The sequence below is a fragment of the Sarcophilus harrisii genome, chromosome 4 (genome assembly GCF_902635505.1).
Source record: "Sarcophilus harrisii chromosome 4, mSarHar1.11, whole genome shotgun sequence".
Lineage (NCBI taxonomy): Eukaryota > Metazoa > Chordata > Mammalia > Dasyuromorphia > Dasyuridae > Sarcophilus > Sarcophilus harrisii.
The window spans coordinates 350147322-350166980 of NC_045429.1; the positions used below are offsets into that span (position 1 = coordinate 350147322).

A 19659-nucleotide genomic window follows, 5' to 3' on the forward strand; every position below is an offset into this window, starting at 1 on the left:
AGTAAACTAATATTCTTGACTGTATCCACACTTGCTTATTTTGTCTAAAGCTCCAGTGTGCCTCAGTCTCCCTAAAAGCTATTATCTTAAATAATTTATTTCTTGCACAGCAAACTCCCGTTTGTCCTTCCATGTGCTGTTAACTACTGAGAAAAAAAAGTAGCTATTCCTGTTGTGAAACAGCCCAGCCTCCTGTTCTCTCCAGAGCATATGCAGTGAAACGTCTTTATAATTTGTACTAGCGGGGCTGAACTATCTGAACATTCTGTGTGGGAAGACATTCTATTGGTGGGCGAGGATTTATAACAAACAACGAATTTTCTCCATGTAGGAGATGGGCAATGGGGAAGGAATGTTGGAAGGGGGAAAACATCTACCTATATATGGCTCACTGGGGCTAATTAGAAAAGTATGATATGTGGGTCAAGTAGACTTACCCAGTTGGTCAGCTAGTAGCATCAGCACGTTTAAGAGACCCCAGAATCAGAAGACTTTCTCCTACAAGGGCTCCAGATTCCTAATGCATTAATAATTGAAGGGGAAAGTTTCCCCATATTACATGTGGGGAAAATCTAGACCTCTAGAAAACATTTTATATAAGTTTCATAGTAGCTGTACGTGTCTCACATACTAAGATTATGAACCATAGTATTCTATGGAGTACAACCATTATTGGACACTTTCATATATTCCTTCTAGAAGCATTGAAACATTGGCTCCCTTTTCCCCTTCAAGGGAAATGCTATAAATCCTAGTTTTACAAAGAGTGGGACCTGAGGCTATGATTTTTCCCTGACCAAATAATGATTTAGTGAGACACATGACACAGTGGGGAAAAGTCCTGCCCTAGAAGGCACAAGTTATATGACATTGGATAAGGGTGCTTATGAGGATCAAGTAAAATAATGCACATGAAAATGTTTTTTAAAAGTATGATATACAAGTATAAAATATTATTAATAGTTTACCTACTCCCTGCTGGGTCAGAATGTAAATGTACTTTTCAATGAGAATTCAGTGCCTCTGGATCTTCATTTATACTTGCTTTGCATTAATCATTTTCAGAGCTTACGCTGTGGGACCACAGGTGTGGTGACATTTATCCGAGGCAACATGCTCCACGTAGCCTGGCTGGGCGACTCTCAGGTGATGCTTGTGAGGAAGGGCCAAGCTGTAGAATTAATGAAGCCACATAAACCGGATCGGGAGGTGAGCAGAAGCAATTTCTTTGGACCATAATCTAAGATCTGTTTTCCAGAAAACTCTTCATGCTATTATGTTTTATTGCAATCACTATCATTATTTCCCCAGCAACCAGCCCCATAAAATCCCTGGGAAAAAGGAAAGAGGAAAGAAATCTTTTCCAGCAAAAGGCTGTATGTCCTTGAGTGCCATTCCTCATTCTAACTCTTCTTATCGCTTCCAGAGAGCCTGCTGATGTTATATTTTCTGTTTTTCTTTTATGTGCTACACTGTGATTTAGGATGAGAAGCAACGAATTGAGGCCCTTGGAGGCTGTGTGGTCTGGTTTGGTGCCTGGAGAGTGAATGGAAGTCTGTCTGTCTCAAGAGCTATTGGTAAGAAATTATTTAACTCATTATGGCTTTTTAGTATGCTCTGAGAACACTGAGGAACTACAGACAATACAATTTTCATTATGAAAGAACTCATGGTACCACTTAAACAGTAATTAAGGGATGCCTCTCTTACTTTTTAATTACTGATTCATATCCTTTTGTCAGTGGAGGCTTATGTTTAAATTCTATTATCAAAATGAAAAAACAACCCAAAGTCTAAGCTCACAGGGCCTACAAGTCTGCTGTCTCCTTGATGCAGTCGCAGGTTTCCCTGAAACTCGGGAGATTGGCAAGGGGCCAGGGACTACATCTTTTACCTCATGCAGACTCACCTTTAAAATTTTCCTATTTATTTTTATTCTACCATATTCTAAGATACTGAAATTGTTACCCTCAGTGAATGAAAATAAATTTTAACAAATTATTTTAATTTTTTGGAAAGTATGTTAGAATTATTTGGCATAAGGAAAACAAGAAAGAATTCTAGTAGCATTCTAGCTTAATTATACTAAGTTTTGGGGGCAACTTTAGAACCAGAACTGAAACACGAAGGTGCAGTTTATGAAGAGTAAAATGTCATGATTTTCGAGATCTCTGAATTAATTTTAGAGCCAGCAGGTAAGCCTGACCAACAGTAACAATTACTCTTTGAGGTCTGTCTTGCTATCTGAAGCCATCACTAAATCATGAAGAGGCTTAATAAAAATGTAAATAATAAAGAGGTAACTCTCGGGAAAAAAAATCAACAACTTTGTGCTTTTAGGTGGAAAATTCCTTCCAACTTTGTTTTTTACAGCAATCTGTTGGATAACCTTGGGGCTAGTTATTATGAAATCTTTTAGGGTCCTATTATACTGAACTCTTCGGTCCTCTTGGGGGCACAAAGTTTAAGTGAAATGGAACAGTCTCCCCCTAAGTCATATGGTTCATGGAGGAGGCAGATGGAAGAACCAGGTTGTATGTGGCTTTGGCTCACTTGGAGACCACATGCACTCAATTTGGGCTCTAGGCCTGTAATTTTAGGCTTCTCACTAGTCAAATTGGTTAATACCACATGGCTAAACTCTTACTTATCCATGTCACAATAGTGACTCTGACAATAGCCTACAATGTTCTTTAATATATCTATTTTCTTATTTATAGATTTATAATAAATATTTATATTTTATATATATTATATATAAATAAATATATTTATACTTATATTTATAATACAAAATTATTTTTAAAAGACTCTTACTTGTCTCGATTTTCTTTCAATTGATATTCATTCTCATTTTCAAGGCTACAGTGACAAATGCCAGTCTCCTTAGGAACTGGGCACAGGGATAGGATAAATACAATTTATACATAATCCTCCAATCTTATTTTAGTCATTAATATTAACCTTCTTCCATTCCAAGGCTGTTAAGAGGAGTTAAAAGGATTCTCTGAGTTTCACCTCCCTCTCTGCCTACTCTTTGGTAGAGGTGTTAACAAGCTGTTGAAGGCCCCAAATGTGGGGAGCAGCAAGTAAGAGAGAGGAAATACACTTCTTTATAACTACAGTTAGTAAAGGATTCTAGAATAAAAAGCCCAGTGGAAAAAATATCTCCTTTCTAGAATATATTGCTGGATTAAATCTATTTGATTCCAGAAGTATCAGAAGTCCTGTTAATCATCTTAAGATATATTAATCATAGGAATCACTGACATTTGTTAAAGAAACCAACCTATTGAAAAGGATATGGAAGGAAATTAAGTCAAAAAAGGAATTAGAAATATATCTCTCCTTAGTCTTAAATGAATTATACATGATTACTAAGGTTTTTCTAGATTAGGGAAAAAACATTTCCCAAAAAGAATCCAAACATAATTTGTATCTTCAGAAATGCAATCCTTTTCAAGGGTTTCCTCCTTATGAGTATTTCAGCCATAGGAGGCTGACAAGGGCATGTTGGGTTTCCATAGTAGATGGAGGGGGTAGTTTGAAGATAAAAGCTACTTCTATCATAAAATGAATTCATGCCCTCCTACCAAGTTTGGGGGCGAAATGTCATGAATTTGACACACCCCACACAAGAGCAGGTGAAAAGCCAGAATCTTGGCAGTTTTTGCCAGTCACAGATCTTTTCATGCTTCATTCCAAAGTAACATTTGCAGTAGCCCTTTAACTGAAGCACTAAAATGAGAATTTGGGAACAGCGTGAGTCAGATCACATGTATTTTTAGAGCTGGAGTTCAGCAAATGATAATGATAATCATACAATCAGGTACAGTAGGGGGTGATGGATTTCAGAAGAGATCGATAGAGGCCATTAAAGTTCCATGACTGGGAGTTTTAATGAGAGCAAAGAGACAACTAGGAGCTACCTAGTCTTCTGAAAAGTGAAGTGATGTCTTCAAAACAAGAGGATTCTGGCTACTAGATATTGTGGTACTATTGGAGGAAGAGTCCAAATAACAATAATAATAATAATAATAACTATAGCTGTAACAGCTTATAGGTATATAGCACTTACTATGTGCCAGCTGTTTTCTTATTTAATCCTCATAACAAAGCTGCAAGATAGGTACTATCATTATCTCCATTAAGAAACTAAGGCAGACAGACATGAAATGATTGGCCCAGAGTCACACACAGTAAATATCTCGAGGTCAGATCTAAACTCATTTTTCTGACTCAGGCCCAGCATTCAGTCCACGGTGTCACAGGGAGGGGATCTGACCTGGCTTGTAGGACTGAAAAAAAAAAAGAGAGTTGATTTTGAGAAATATTAGGTCAGAAGAAATAGGACGGGGTAGTGGCTTCAAGGTAAAGATGATTTAAGTATCTTTAAGTATCTAACAGCTGGGGATGGGAAAGTATAACTAGTGCTAATAACAGTAAAGAACTTAGAAAGGTTTAGGGGAATAAGAATGTATATGGTAATGATCTAAATGAATTCTATCTCATTATATGATAGCATGGTACAGTGAAACCAAAGGGTTGGACTAAAAATTCTTTCCACTTTAACAGTACATATAAGGATTCTAGTCATTTATTTAACAAATATTTATTGGGCATCTCTGGCATATAAAACGTTGTTCTAGATATCATTCCTTTTTGGTGTTAAAAATAGCAAAGTAGACATATTTCTTGCAATACATGAAACTGTCAAAAGGTATGAGAAGTTAAGGCTGGGAACAAATTTGGCAGCTGCACACACAATACAGGTAATGACTAAGACCGTGAATGGATCAATCAATCAGTGGTTTGAGGGAATTAGAGCAGGACAAGCCTTAAGGAATAATCAAATTAATAATGGAAAAGCACCAAATCAATGACTTCTATACAGACAAAAGAACATTATTAAATTTATTAATGACTCAAAGATGGGTAGGCTAGCTAATGCAACACATAACAGGCTTGAGATCCAAAATATATCTTGAGAGGGTAGGACAATGGGTCTGTTCTAATGAGTATTTTAATAGAAATAAATACAATCTTGCAACTTACATTAAAGGAAACAATTTGCAAAAAAGACAGAAGAGACAATTTAACAATGATTCATGTATCTTAGGAGTTTTGCAAGGCTGCAAATTTATTATAAATTAGCAGTGTAAAGCAATTGCTGAGAATGTTTGTTATTAGGATTTTAAGCCTTGTTAGTAGTTATATAGTATCTAGGACCAGGGAGTCAATAGTCATATTTTACTCTGCCCTAATAAGAAGTTATAGTGACCTACTTAGTAGTACTGTATTCAGTTCTGGGTGCCATGCTTTAAGAAAAAAAAATCCACTTCAGAAAAAGATATATTAGGCCCAGGCAGTTAAATGTTTATATTATAAATATCTGAAGGGTTTCAGTGGATTGCAAGTCCCAAGTGAATCACTAATACAAAATGGAAAGCAAAAAAGGTAATGTGAACTCAGGCTACACTAAGAGACACAGTCTTTAATGAGGGGCATAATATTGTCCAATTTTACTGTGGCTGTAAAATGTTAAGTTTTGGACCACAAATTGTAGCAACAATCGTTAATACCTGGAGAGTGAAAAGGGTTGTTGAAAAGCCTTGAGATCAGGTCACACAATAATTGAACCAAGAAAATAAAGATGTTCATCCTGAAGAAAAGGGGAATGACAGTTATCTTTAAGTATTTCATGTGCTTTGGGACTGTGAGATCTGGATTGTACTTCCACTCTACCACCAACTTGTAAAATCTGAAGTCATTCATTCCATGAGCATTTGTTGAGCACTTATTTGTGTGAAAGGACCTTACATTCTAATGGGGTAGACAGCATAAAAATAAATAGGGCCAATTAAGTCCTAAACAGTGTAAAATTCATTGAATATTTCCATTGGGCTAGAATTATTATACTATGTATAATTATAATTTCAAATAGGCCAGACTCAAATACATGCAAACTTTTCAAGGGATTCACTTCAGGGAATTAATTTATTTTCATTAAAAGAAAGCTAGCCATACATATAATACATAAATACATACAGAATAGATGGAAGGAAATCTTAAAAGGGAAAGACATTAGCTAAGGCAGCTAGGATATAGAAGCTGGCATTTCGAACTCAGTTTTGAAGGAAGTCAAGGATTATGGAGATTTGGAAAGAAGAGCATTCCAAGAATAGGGGATGACCTAGTATAAAGGTATTGGAGGGGAGGGAGAAGAGCAAGTTATCCAGTAGGGCTGGATTTGTAGGGTATACGAAGGAATGCAAAAATTAAGAAAAGGTCAAGTTGTCAAGTTTTAAATGTCAAAGAAAGAACTTTTTTTAAAATCTTGGAGCTATTAGGAAACCACTAGAATTGGGGATAGGAAAGTAAGGAGTGCTGATGTGGTAAGAACTATCAAATGCCTTAAACTGTCTGGGTCAGTTTTCCCACCCATAAAATGAGGGAATTGGACTAAAGTTCCTTCTAGTTCTAAAATCCCTCCAGCTCCAGGGATTGTGGTATACAGGTATACAGATGATGACAAACATCTGTTTCATAGATCGATGTAATAACATACTTTGAAGGTATTTTATAAATCTCTTTAAGGCTACATTCATTATCATATTACTAGAGAATCATTTAGTGTGGCCCAAGTAACTGTCTCTTGCTGTATCAGGACAAACTAAAACCTGACCCTTCCTTATCTGCTTTTTAATTCCCACAGGAGATGCTGAGCATAAGCCATATATCTGTGGGGATGCAGACTCTGCCTCCACTGTTTTAGATGGGTCTGAAGACTACCTCATTTTAGCTTGCGACGGCTTCTATGATACCGTAAACCCCGATGAGGCAGTGAAGGTCGTGGCTGACCACCTGAAGGAAAATAATGGAGACAGTAGCATGGTTGCCCACAAATTGGTAGCATCAGCTCGTGATGCTGGGTCAAGTGACAATATCACTGTCATTGTGGTGTTCCTGAGGGATATGAACAAAGCTATAAATGTTAGGGAGGAATCAGACTGGACAGAGAACTCTTTTCAAGGAGGTCAAGAAGATGGCGGGGATGATAAGGAAAATCATGGAGAAAGCAAACGCCCCTGGCCTCAGCACCAGTGCTCGGCACCCGCAGATCTAGGCTATGATGGGCGAGTGGATTCATTCACTGATAGAACTAGCTTGAGCACAGGGTCCCAAATCAATGTGCTTGAAGATGCAGGCTACCTAGATCTCACACAAATAGAAGCAAGCAAACCTCAGAGTGCCAAATTTTGGTCACCCGTTGAAATGTTTGGTCTTACAGTACCAAAGAAAGCAAATCTTGTTAATGATATAATAATGGAGAAAGAATCAGTCCGGTCTTCAGTGCATGAACAGCATAATGCTGGAGAATACCCTGCTTATCTTAATTTGGGTTCAACATACAGAATGGAGAGTTTGTCTCCAGTCTTTTCTAGGTTGGAAAATGAACAGGAAAATAAACCCCCGGGAAAGAGAGCTTCTAGTTTCTCTCATTTACGCCACTATTATGCAAAGAGACGGCATGGATTCAGGCTCAAACCAAAGTTTCATACGTTTCTCTTTGCTCACGAGCCTTCCCACAAAGCAGGCACAACTAGCCTGTCTTCACTTATTCGAAGTGGGAATAGAAATAGGAGGTTGGTAAGAAGTTCTCTGACATGGAGACAAAATGCTTACAAAAAGTACAGTGAGATTCTAATGGGGATGCTTAGAAACAGTAATTGTATACCATATGCAGACATTCCCTGGAGCAGTAAAATATAAAAACTTTTCTTTAAAATAGGTTAGATACCTCTCCCCCCCACACACATCCCTAATAAATCAGTATCATCAATATAGAAAACAAGATGGGCATTTCAGAAACATGAAGTATATCATTTTATGAGTTATGAAAAGCTCAGTTCTTGTATGTAAATAATCTCTAGGAAATTTTAAAAAGTGTTTCAATCTTAAAAATACTAGTGATTCTACTCCCTAAATTATACAATGGATCCATGTGTGCATCCACACCTCTTAACACACACACCTCCTTGTATCACTGGTGGAAAATGACTTAAGTTGGTTCATTTGATTAGATGCAGTCAGGAAACAGTTTTGATCTGGCAGAAATGTCTGTGGAGCAATATATGTGTGTGTGAGTGCGTGTGTGTGTGTGTGTGTGTGTGTATGGATGTATATATATGGATGTGTGTATATATGCATTTATGTATATATATATACACACATATATTTACATATATATGAAGAGAACCTAGTTTAGAACTGTCAAATTTAGCACAGAAGATGTTCCCCAGAGTCAGGGTTCATTTCTGGGTTTTATTTTTTTTTTTTTATTAATATCTTCCCAGGGAAAGAACTCTAGGAAAATATCCACTCTGTAGGTAAAAGATTAAAAGCCATATGGATTTTAATGGAGCACACAGGAAGTGGGAGTCTAATGTAAAATCTCCCCTTTTCAAACTCAGATTGAAATACAGTCAGGTGTAAAAGCTGAACATGAAAATTCTTTCATAGTTTTAAAAAAAAAATGTTTCCTGTGGGGCTTTTCAGAATCTTTTTTGGTGCTTTTTTTTTTTTTTTGGAGTTTTTATGATTACTTTTGTCAACTGATTTTTAATCTGTGACTTTAGTGAACTCCTTTTTCATTGGACTTTCAACTCAGGAGTCAAAAGGAATCAGTTTTGTCAAGATACTATAAAGATAAAAAATATGCCAGTACTGAATTGACAGCGAAAGTTAAATGTTAAAAATATCATGTTACCCCAATCTAATAATTTATGTTACTTGTTCAAATGTTTTGGTTTCTAAACAGTAAAGGCATTTCTAAAATGAAAGTTTTAGAGAATGAAAAAGCATGTACTCCCTACACATCTGAAGAAACTGAAGTATTAGGAACTTTTTCTCTAGCTGTTAACAGGCTGAAAACAATTTAAAATGAACCTGATGCTAAGCATTGAGGAAGGAGAATGAATAAACAAAAAAACTGGATAGTTATAAATTCAGTGGAACTTTGCTACCATGCAGAGGTAAGGAGTGGAGATTTCTCAGTCTGTTAACATCAATCTTGAATTCAAATTCATGGTTTTTTTTTTTTTTTTAAGGCCCTGGTTATTAGTGGGGTTTACACATTTACAAGTTGGCATAATAACCTCAGGATAATTAAAGGAAATAGCAATGAATCAATTATAGAAATTATATTTATCCAACAGAGTTATAGACATTCACAACTAAAGACCCACTGTCTAGTGTTATGTAGTTAGCTCTTGATGATTAATCATTAATAATCATCAGAATAATGTAATGGTGATGACCAAGTTGTAGGGATTCTAGGAATCATTTTTGTGGGATATTGAAATGGTGGTAGTTACAAATTTTACCTTCCTAATTATGTGTTTACATATTAAAATTTCTTTACATTTATATTTCCTGAGCACATAGTGGAAGGTACAAATTTAAATATACACATATATATCACAGATAATACAGAAAAAGTTGACTCTAGCATTTTAACAGTACCTGTGAGTGGATTAACATAAGCATGTCGTTAAATGTACAGATTTTATTTTCTAAATATCTGGATTCTTAAGTAGAAATAAGACTTGTATCCTATTGATTTTGGATTTATTCCTTCTTATAGATTTATGAAGGATTATAGGATTGGAAAACAATGAATAGGTCTCTGAATGTAGCACAGAAGTCCTTTACTCATTCTTCAGGGTACAAGTTCATGTGTTTAGGACATCAGAAGATATCCTATCTGTCAAGTTTTGAAGCCTCAGATATCATTGTTAAGATCCTATTAGGTATAGTTAGTTTCAAAACACTTAAGGACACTTAAGTCAGAGGCAGAGGGATTTTCTTTACCCTTTCTATTCTCTTCTCAAACTGGACAATAAGCTTGAGGTGGGTAGTCTAAAAACCTCTAAATTTAATAATGTAATCCCTTTAATTAAGTGTACTAAAAGATAAGTCCATCTTTGATCAGAATAACTAGGTTAAGCTTATTGGGTTGAGAAGAAAGGAGGGCGGGGAGAGACACATAATAGAACTTCTTCCTAGTGTGCAGAAAGATCGACTTGGCACTGGAATGAGTAATCACCACATATGTTTAAGGGTCTGGTTTTCTAGATCTAAGCAAATATTTCTCATATAACTAACCCTTTAGAAACTAAATCAACAGTAGTTCCAGTGTGATCAAGGTATAAACCAATACTGTAAAAAATAGCAAGTGTTCATATTTTCACCACATGCATATTTATAGAGTAGTTAGGAACCATTTGTAAGGTAAGTCCTTTAAAATTCTATAATACATATTAAAGTAGTGGTTATTGGTCTGATTTATGCTGCTCTAGCTACACACTAGACAAAAAGCAGTGCTTTGTGAGATGCAGTGTTTTAATCTTCATGCCACTGGTAATAGGAAGTAGTTCTCTTCAGTTCACACTCCTGTGCCCTTATTTGCTGCTTGCTGACGTAAGCAATAAGAACCCCTCTAATGGTATCTAAACGTTTTTGTATCCACATAGTTAATGACAGTGTATTTGGTGACAGTGTAAAACTACTAGACAGATTAAAAAAGTATCTATAGAATATATTTATTAATTGTTAATGCTGAAGTTTAGTCTGTGAATTATGTGTTTTGTATCTTTACTCATCATGTAATTTTGGTGGTGGTGAAATTTGTACAACCAATTCTTAAAAAAGCTGCAGTATCCCTTTTGCAATTTAACATAGTTTGCATCAGTTTCAGTTTACTGGCCAAACAGGCCTGATAATGAACACGAGGTAGTCAAAAAAAATTTTTTTTTTAAATAAAAACTCTGCTTAGGAAAGTCTTCAGGCCCCTACCCTGAAGTTATTGAAAACTCCTTATAAGCTCTTCACTGTGAGTTTCAAAGGGATTCAATTCCCAATTTAATGATTTTGTTTTGAATTTTAGATGCGCAGTTTTGAGGAATATCTGAAGTTTGGTAACATTACAGCCCCAAACCCTGGTGCTGTTATTCCCATTTAGATTTGCACTAAAAAGGTGGGTGGAAACTCACATGTAAATATCTTTTCTTTACCTAGAAGTGCCATCCATTGTCCTTGAAAGTAATGAAACAAAAGTTATTAACTGCCATTGATCAATACTGATTCAATTAGCCAGGGTATCCTGAAATGCAACAGACCTTTTCCAAGGACAATGTCAAAGCTGAGTTTAACTTTGACCACATTTATAGTGGTGTATTGTCAACACTGCATTTTCATAAGCTCCACTCCATTGTTGGAACACTGTGTGTCAGTGAGATGAACATGATGCAGAGAAGTTCAGTGTTAACAGAGATAACTGCTATGGTTCACATACTTCCTCCTCCAGCAAAGATTTGCTGATGAAGCTTCACGAGGAAGACTGATCAAAATTACCAGTTGTCTTTAACCCAATTTGTTCATTCAGCACTAACCTAGGCAAGGTCAAGAAAGGGGATACTACAGCTTTGTTTGTACCTATAATTTAGGGAAATCTTTCTTTGGATCCTAACCACACCAGGAAGAAAAGTTTTCTCCCCTTGTGTGCTATAATCTATAGGAAGGATAAACACCCACCTTTTGTTCTTTGACTTGTGTAAAAGTTGACATTCTTTTTCAGAGCTAGTAGCAAAAACAACATAATCCTAGAGCTGCCCATCAATGCAACTGATTATCCAGGGAAAAGATAACTTTAGCTTAAAAGGGACCAGGCAACTATTTCCATGTTTTCCTAGAACTGCATTTAGTTTCCATTTGTAAGACTATTTACCTTACTAATTAGGAGATATGAAACACGATAGGGAACCCTGGTTGACACAGCTGTCGTCCTTGAAAAAGAAATCCTCATATTAAAAATTTTGATGTTTTGTGTTAGATACCCACAGATGTGTTATTGTCAACTCTTACACAGGGTGCTCTTTTGGTGACAGACATGCTGTATTCTCTTGTTCATGACATTTCTCTGCAATGAATTCTCTGTGGAGTGAATCAGTTGAAGCAAATGATTTTCTTAAAAAGTTTAACTTTTCAATTTGCAAACTTGCTCTACAGCTCACTTTTGAGTTCAGTTGTAATCATGTATTAAGTCACTCATATTTTATTTATTAAAGCTGTTCATTCAGTAAGAACTATGTTGAAATTTTGCCAGTATCTTAATAAAACACAGCAATTTAAAATAACTTCTCCCTTGTGTTTTTATTCCAAGGAAGGTTCAATTTCTACTGCTGAGAATCATTAAGATTTCTCCAAGATGGAAAATTGGCAATTTGGAAGCCAACTAGATAGTTTAATTCCATGGAGATTTTTTTTCCTTTATTTAGATGCACCATCCATTCTTTTTGAAAGTCATAATGGAGATAACAGTTAAAAAAACAAAAGTTTTTCTTGCAATATTATGTGAATGAAATGAGAAAAAAAATTTTGTGTATTATCAAAAAGCTCCAGCCTCACAGCTAAACAGTATTAGTTCTTTTCCTGTTAAATTTGAGAGATGAGCCTCACAAATCACATTATTCTTTTTTATCTAGTCATAAACCTGAAATTACACAGTTACATATCATATAGCATACTGATGTTTTAGGTGTTTTCTCCAGAAAACTCAAGATATCACTGCTCTATAGTTTTTGACTGCTATTTTTCCAAGAATCTACTGGAAATATCACATACATATCAACATTGTTAAAAATAACATTCTCAGTTCTTCTGAATTAGCATGAAGATTATGAAAACATGCTAAGCCAGATAGGGCTCATCTTTTAAAAAAAAAAAAAAAAAGAATTTTAATATTACTTTAATGAAGACAAAATGCAATAAGGAAATAGAAATTCCCCTGCTTTGCTAATCAGTTTGTTCTGGGTTAAAGAATGAGGCAAAACTGCAATTAACCACCAATGATAGCTGTAGTATAAAAAAAAAAAAAAAAAAAAAAAAAGCCTTTTTATTATCAGGGTAAAGATATAAATATCCAGAACTACCATCAGTAGTATCATCTTTGAAGATGGATAACATAATATAACATTTGTTATACAGCTGATCTGAGACTAGTAAATGACAAAATCTGTTGGCACATTTCCACACTGAAAATGCTACAATTGGGTTGTCGTAAGTTTACACTTCAAGACCAAAAGCTAAAGACTATCTTGGAATAAGGCTTAGATTTTTTTCCTGGGAACTAGATACTGACAACAATGTCTAGCTTCTCTTTAGTATATACTGGGAGTATTATCTTAGAGTCCATCTGCTTAGGTTTTTCTTTTCTACTCACCAAATATATATAAGTCCACCTCCTCTTCCTTCTTTTCAACCAGAACACACACAAGGAAAAGTGAAGGTATGTCAAGGTTAAGGGCTTGTATGAAGCCTGTTAGAACAGTAGAAAAGAGATGTATGTGTGCAGGAGAATTGGGAAGTAGGAAAGTGTACACAAAAGTCATGGTTATCAAATATTCAGCAGAGAAGATTGCAAGTAAAATAGAAAAAGGTAAATTAGGACCTTTTCTGGAAGTATCTGTCTGCTACCTCTTATCACCTGCTACTCTTATCACCATGTCAACTGCTTAATTCATGGTGTTTCAAATCAGTGTCACAGTCAATCTCAAAACTTAACAAAACTAGACATCATTGCTTGAAGCCAATAAAGTCAAGTCTTGAAAGGGTTAGATATTAAAGCATAATATAAGAAAATGAATATGAACAATGAATATTTTGAAAAGAGGTGTTTCGCTGCTCTAAGTTATTTAGCTCTTCTGGGAAAATTTCTTCAAAATGACATTATTTGGTCCAAAAGACCCAAACTGTTATTATTATAAAAAGAGCATATGTACAATGTATAAGTGAACCAAATTAGGTGCAATAACAGATAGCTAGCATTTCTTAAAAGCTGTTAACTAAGTTACTTTTTTAATTGAGATCACTTGGTCTGAGTCAGTGTATGATATGACACATAGCTTTAAAGCTAGGAGGTTCTTTGATTGTAATTTTTGCATTTAACATAAAACTATGAAAGAATTTCACTTCTACTTCATTCAAGAGAGCACTCTTTTGTTATGTAAATGTTATGTAGCCAGGGGCTTTAATGCATGTGGTATTATCCCTGGCTACATAACATTTAAAATATGTCACTGATATTTCTAGCCAATTGCCTACAGTTCTTTTGAGAATGCAGAAACACATTCTACCTTTCCAGATTTGCTGTAGTTATAAATACAGAGGATTAAAAACTATGTTTCCTGCTGAAAACATTGTAGGGCACTAGTATACTAACACACTGCGGATGGCAATGCAGATCATTGCAATCTTTGCTGATTGCACACTTTGACCCAGTAATTCAATGACTGATAACAATATATCAAAGAGAATAATTTTTTTAAAAAACTTAATATGTTCAAAGATATCTATAAATCACAAATAAAATTGAAAAGATGAAAATCACTTAAATTCTAAATGAATAAACAGACTGTGCTGTATCTATGGAAGTATTATACTGCTATAAAAAATAAAAAGGATGACATAATACAAAATCTGTTAAAAAAAAAAAAAAATCTGTATAAAACAATGCCCAAAATAGTATTAAGTGGGATATTATAACATTCACATTTGAATTGTAATAATCAGGACTGAAAAAATATTCTCTAGCACTAATTTATAAGATACATGCCTGATGTCTGTGTATAGGTTCATTTTCTTATTAGAATTTATTGAACACAAAGACGTTTACAATACCATAAACATCATCAAAATGGCAAATACTTAATTTAGAGGTCTAGTGAAAAACATTTCTAAAAACTAAACCCTTCACCCAAATCAGCTGCAATCTTTCACTGGTTATCATGTTTTATGACACAAGAGGAAGAATGAATCCCAGGGGAGTTCCCAATTTACCTCATACAATATGTTTCTTCTCTGCCTCACTTTTGTTCATTTGCCAAACAATGAATTTTGTCCACGGTTCAACTAATAAAAGAATGATTCCCATCAGAATGTAAGCAGTTTCTGAACAAGTACATAAATACCCTTTGGGCCTTGGTCACTTAGAAGTACTAATAATATATGCCCCAATCTTTGTTTCCAAAGTAATAGAACAATTCTGTGTTAGAATCCTGACTATAATTCTATTATTGCAATATGCAAAATATACTATTTCACATATACTTGACAGAGAAATTTCCTTCAGCAAGGTTTCAAAATGCAGTACAATTGGGCTGATTTCTGAAATGTCTTCTTTTTTGCATCTTCGGTACCTAAATAAATCTTTTGATGAAATGAATTAATTCTGAAAGTAAAAAAATAATATCGTCATGAAGGACAGGTAAATATTCTCTACAGATATATTTCTTTGGTGAAAAGCTGTATTTTAATTTTCCTATAGACACAGTCACTGAATTTAATTCAGTAAGCATTTTGTTAAGTTCCTTCAATGTCCAATGCAGGGCAAAAATCTCCTCACACAGTAACCTCAAATTTGCATCAACTTTCAAAGGGTCTCATCACAATCATTTAAACAAGAAACACACCAGCAGTTTACATTTGTATAATAATTAAATGTTTGCAAAGCATTTTTCTCACAACCATCCTGGAAAGCAGATACTCCAAGTATTTACATCCTCATGCAAAAGGCTCTCTAGAAGTTCAGTGACTCGTTCATGGAAACAAAACTGGTAAGTATCTGTGGAAAAATTTGAACCTAGGTCTCGTGATTCCAACTCAACAGCTTCTCAATAATGGCAGCAGTTTGATTTTTACACATAAGTATGAGGGTGAAGAAACAGTTTCTAGAAAATCACAAGAAATTCAGGAGAGCACTTGAGATTCGAATTAAGAATGCACCCGTTACACGATTTTGATTAATCTACTGACTTTATTAATAAACTTCAGGTTTTGATGAATATTTTGCACATTTATGGTAAAAGAAGGATTCAGAATGCTGAACTAAGACAAGAACATAGGACAGTGATTAATAGCCCGAGAAAACAATGTGAAGAGTTGTCAAGAAAAGCTCTGGAAATTTAATGCGATTAAAAAAAAGCCATTTCCTATCTTATCTGCCTCAGTTCCCATCACAAATCCCCTTCCCCCAGTTATATAGCAATAATAACCACTGAATTTCTCTAACAAGTTAAGATTTACAAATTACTTTCCTTTTAACCCTGAAAGGGATAAATACATTAAGTAATACTAACTTTAGAAACAAGGAAAAGGAGAATTTGTGATCTCTCAATTGTGACCTGCCCAAGGTCACGTAGTTAGTGGCAGAACCAAGAATCAAATCAAGATCTGCTGACTCCAGATTCAATACTGTTTTCTATATTATCACAAAACAAAAAGGAGAACTTCAGACCACACAAGTAAATCATGTGATAGTTGTGGGAGAATGGCAATAACACTACACTTGGAATCAGAGAACCTAGGCTTGAATCTTGTAGGGCTACCCTATGTTTACATGAGCTAATTTTAGGCAAGCTAAAATCTTTGAACTCTAGTTATCTCCTTTGTGAAAATAGGAATAATAATATTGCTCCTTTTTACCTCACAAGGCTACTATGAAGAACAAATCAGAACAGATGTAAACTTGTTACCTCTACAATTATGACAAATCCAATGAATGTAAACTTCATGTTTACATAAGCAGTCCTAGAATAAGAGAGATCAAATCAGAATTTGCCCCAAAATTATGAGATCCAGGGAACTAATTTACAAGTCAGCTATATTTTTTTTAGAGAGGGTAATATTTTTGTTTTAGTTCTCCTATTGCTAGTTTCTTTCATTTTTTCACAAAAAGAATAACTGGATTTGGAAAAGGATGGAGAATTATTATAAAATATTTATCACCTATTACTTAGATGATATATTTACACATAGAATGTATGTGTAATTATATCATGTAGGTGTATATGTGTAAGAAAAAGATATAGTTAAATTAAAAATTAAAATAAAAATAAAAAATTAAAATATAATGAAGATAAAATCTTCTGAATCTAATAAGCTAAAAGCATTAAAGAGTCTACCTATAATATTTTGCAAAATAACCCCATAAAAAGAACCTGTGAAATGTAGAGTTAAGTTAGTGCAAAGAAAACATGTAACTTCTAGGCTTTAGGATGATATTGCCTAGACTATGTCTACCTAGTTCAAGGAGACCTTGTAGTAAGGGGCTATATCACAAAGACTTAGAAAATACTCCTCACCTCCCTATGTGCTTACCCAATATGTACAAAGTAAAGAAGCTTTTCATTCAGGTGACTAGAGTAGAACAAGCCTTCAGACTTCTTTTTCAAAAACCATAAGCACTATATTTTCCCAAGATCATTTTATTAACAAAAAGTGCAAACTGTTTTGAACAAGAACCATGAATGATAATACTTAACACCAAAATATCAGACATCAAAAAGCAATTTTCATTAGCTAAAACATGGGCAGATTAAAAGTCTTCCTTTCAAACATTTATATACAATTATTTATCCTTTTCAGTAGCCTCTTAATTTTCAATGTAGTTTTCACAGTCAATGTAGCAGCTCAAATACAAATGCCATTCCTCAAGGATAAGTTTGGCAACTACTTTCTCCCCAAATTGGTCCAAAAATGAAAAAAGGAAAAAAACTTTACATTTGGTTTTGAAACTTTCATGTGAATCACTACCATTTTTGAACCTTTAAATCTAAACAAAATTAATTTAAACTGATGAAAAGTATTAAGAGTTAGGGAGATTCTCTCTCAATATTTGTTAAACATGTTAAGAGACAAAAAAAACCCCAAACAAACCAAAACTGAAACTGCCTGAATACTCTGACAAGGGATCAACACTTAAAAGACTAGGAACCATAAGAAGAACCTTTTCAAATCTACCTAATTCTCCTAAAGGTGAAAAAGTTGCATAATGGAGTCATTTTATGCAACTGAATTTGGACATCTTCATTTTCGAATGAAATTAGCTAGCTCCTATTAGTCCATGTGTCCCATCCGGGGGTAGAGTTATTCCACTTATTCACACAAAGAGCCCGTGGTACAAAATCTATTCCTAAGTAACTTTTTTCTTGGTCACGAAATAACAGGCATGAATAAATAGTTCATTAAATGTCATAAGTGGGAAGGTGGTCATTTAAACACAGATACTGGAGAGAACACCAAAGGGACAGTATCAACACTGAGTAGGTTAATGAGTGCATGCACCAACCAAGTTAGGAAGATAGAAAATGTCTGGCAATTTATCTCCTTTCAGTTGTAGAAAAACTGCCTTTTGTGAGTGCAGGTTATTTATTAACGTCTAACAGTACTCTTATTATTTTGTTACACAAAGAACTCTTCCCACACTGCTTCTTCTCTCCAGAGTGCACTCAATGCATACCCTCCTGTCACAGTTTCAGGAATATTATTACAAGTGAGAGTGGCAGCAAACAAAGGTCAAGTGCGATTGTTCCTGGCTCTGACGAGAAACTCCAGTCACATTTACTGCACATTTCAGGGTCGTGGTAACTCAAAGCCAATGCCCTCAGTTTGGCAATTACCTTCCACTGCTCTCACCAGTGGTGAAACTGAGGTCTTCAGGGCCTATTTGATCACCTTCGGGAAAACTGGTACAGGTATCTAAGATAAAAAAATTTTAAAACAGAAAAACTTATTTTTCTGAACACTTAAGTTAGCCAAGTGTGATGTCACAATAATCAAAATGTGTAAGATGACTGACTACCCATGGGAATTTGTGCCCTCTGTGCAGCTTCAAGGAGAGAAACCAGAAACATGGTGGAAAAATGGGATTTGGGACTTTGTTCTGCCACTTTTTCCTATCTTCTGAACACTAGAAGGCTTCAGAAGAAGGTAGAGGAATTCACATTAACTAAACATCTTGAGAGTTAAGAGAAGGGAAATACCATTTTAAAAAAATCTGCAAATCACATGATCATCAGCTCACAGTGAGAACTCTACTTTCATTGCTGCCACAATGATACCTCCAAGATAATTGGAATATGTGGCTAAGATTAAAAATAAAGAGCAAATTTGAAAAGAAGATGAAGTTACTGGAAAGATAGCAAAATTAATTGAGATGTTTTGGCAGATACCACTGCAGCATGTATAGGGGGCTATAGGCCTTACAGAAAGTACTTATTGGATTGGGTTGCAATAAAGAAAACTTGGTCCTGCTCCTGACATCATCTCTAACGGGCAAGTGATTTGCACTCAGGACCAGTACACAACTTTCTCTTAATAATTTACTAGAGAGGTAGTATGAGAGTTTATATTTTAGGAGGTTCCTACTCAGATGAGAAAAAAAAAAAAAAAAGAAACTGTTCAATGCATAAAATATTGTGGAAAAGAAGAATAAAATATAAAGACTAACCTAAGAGAAACCTAGTAGTACTATATAGTACTTAGGGGTTCTTAAAAGTATTTAGAGATTATTTAATAAATTCCTTGTATGAGTTTGGTTGTTTTCAACAATACTTACAAATTCTGTCAACCTAAGGATTTTAGTTTCTCTAACTTCTCAGCAGACTTTGAAAATGGTTCCTTAGCCCTATACCATATAATTTATGTATTTTAAAGTCATAGCATAAAAGGCTAAAAATCTCTCTCTAAACAAGGAGCTTCATGTTTGAAATCTACATTTAAAAACAAACAAACTCACCCACCATATATTCAATTCAGTAA

The 19659-nt window shown here is 34.8% G+C and overlaps 2 protein-coding genes across 2 annotated transcripts in view; one reads left to right on the forward strand and one right to left on the reverse strand.

Annotated features, from left to right (window-relative positions):
• PPM1E (protein phosphatase, Mg2+/Mn2+ dependent 1E) overlaps window positions 1–12198 on the forward strand; it is a 205436-nt gene extending 193238 nt beyond the window's left edge. The window contains exons 5-7 of the mRNA XM_031966498.1: window positions 1066–1209; window positions 1484–1577; window positions 6716–12198. Of these exons, the coding sequence (XP_031822358.1) occupies window positions 1066–1209; window positions 1484–1577; window positions 6716–7773 (1296 nt within the window). The 3' untranslated portion in view covers window positions 7774–12198. The remainder of the gene's footprint in view (window positions 1–1065; window positions 1210–1483; window positions 1578–6715) is intronic.
• A 3656-nt stretch (window positions 12199–15854) lies between these two features.
• Window positions 15855–19659, reverse strand: part of TRIM37 (tripartite motif containing 37) — a 110718-nt gene continuing 106913 nt past the window's right edge. Inside the window, 2 exon segments of the mRNA XM_031966497.1 lie at window positions 15855–18561; window positions 18563–18597. Of these exon segments, the coding sequence (XP_031822357.1) occupies window positions 18472–18561; window positions 18563–18597 (125 nt within the window). The 3' untranslated portion in view covers window positions 15855–18471.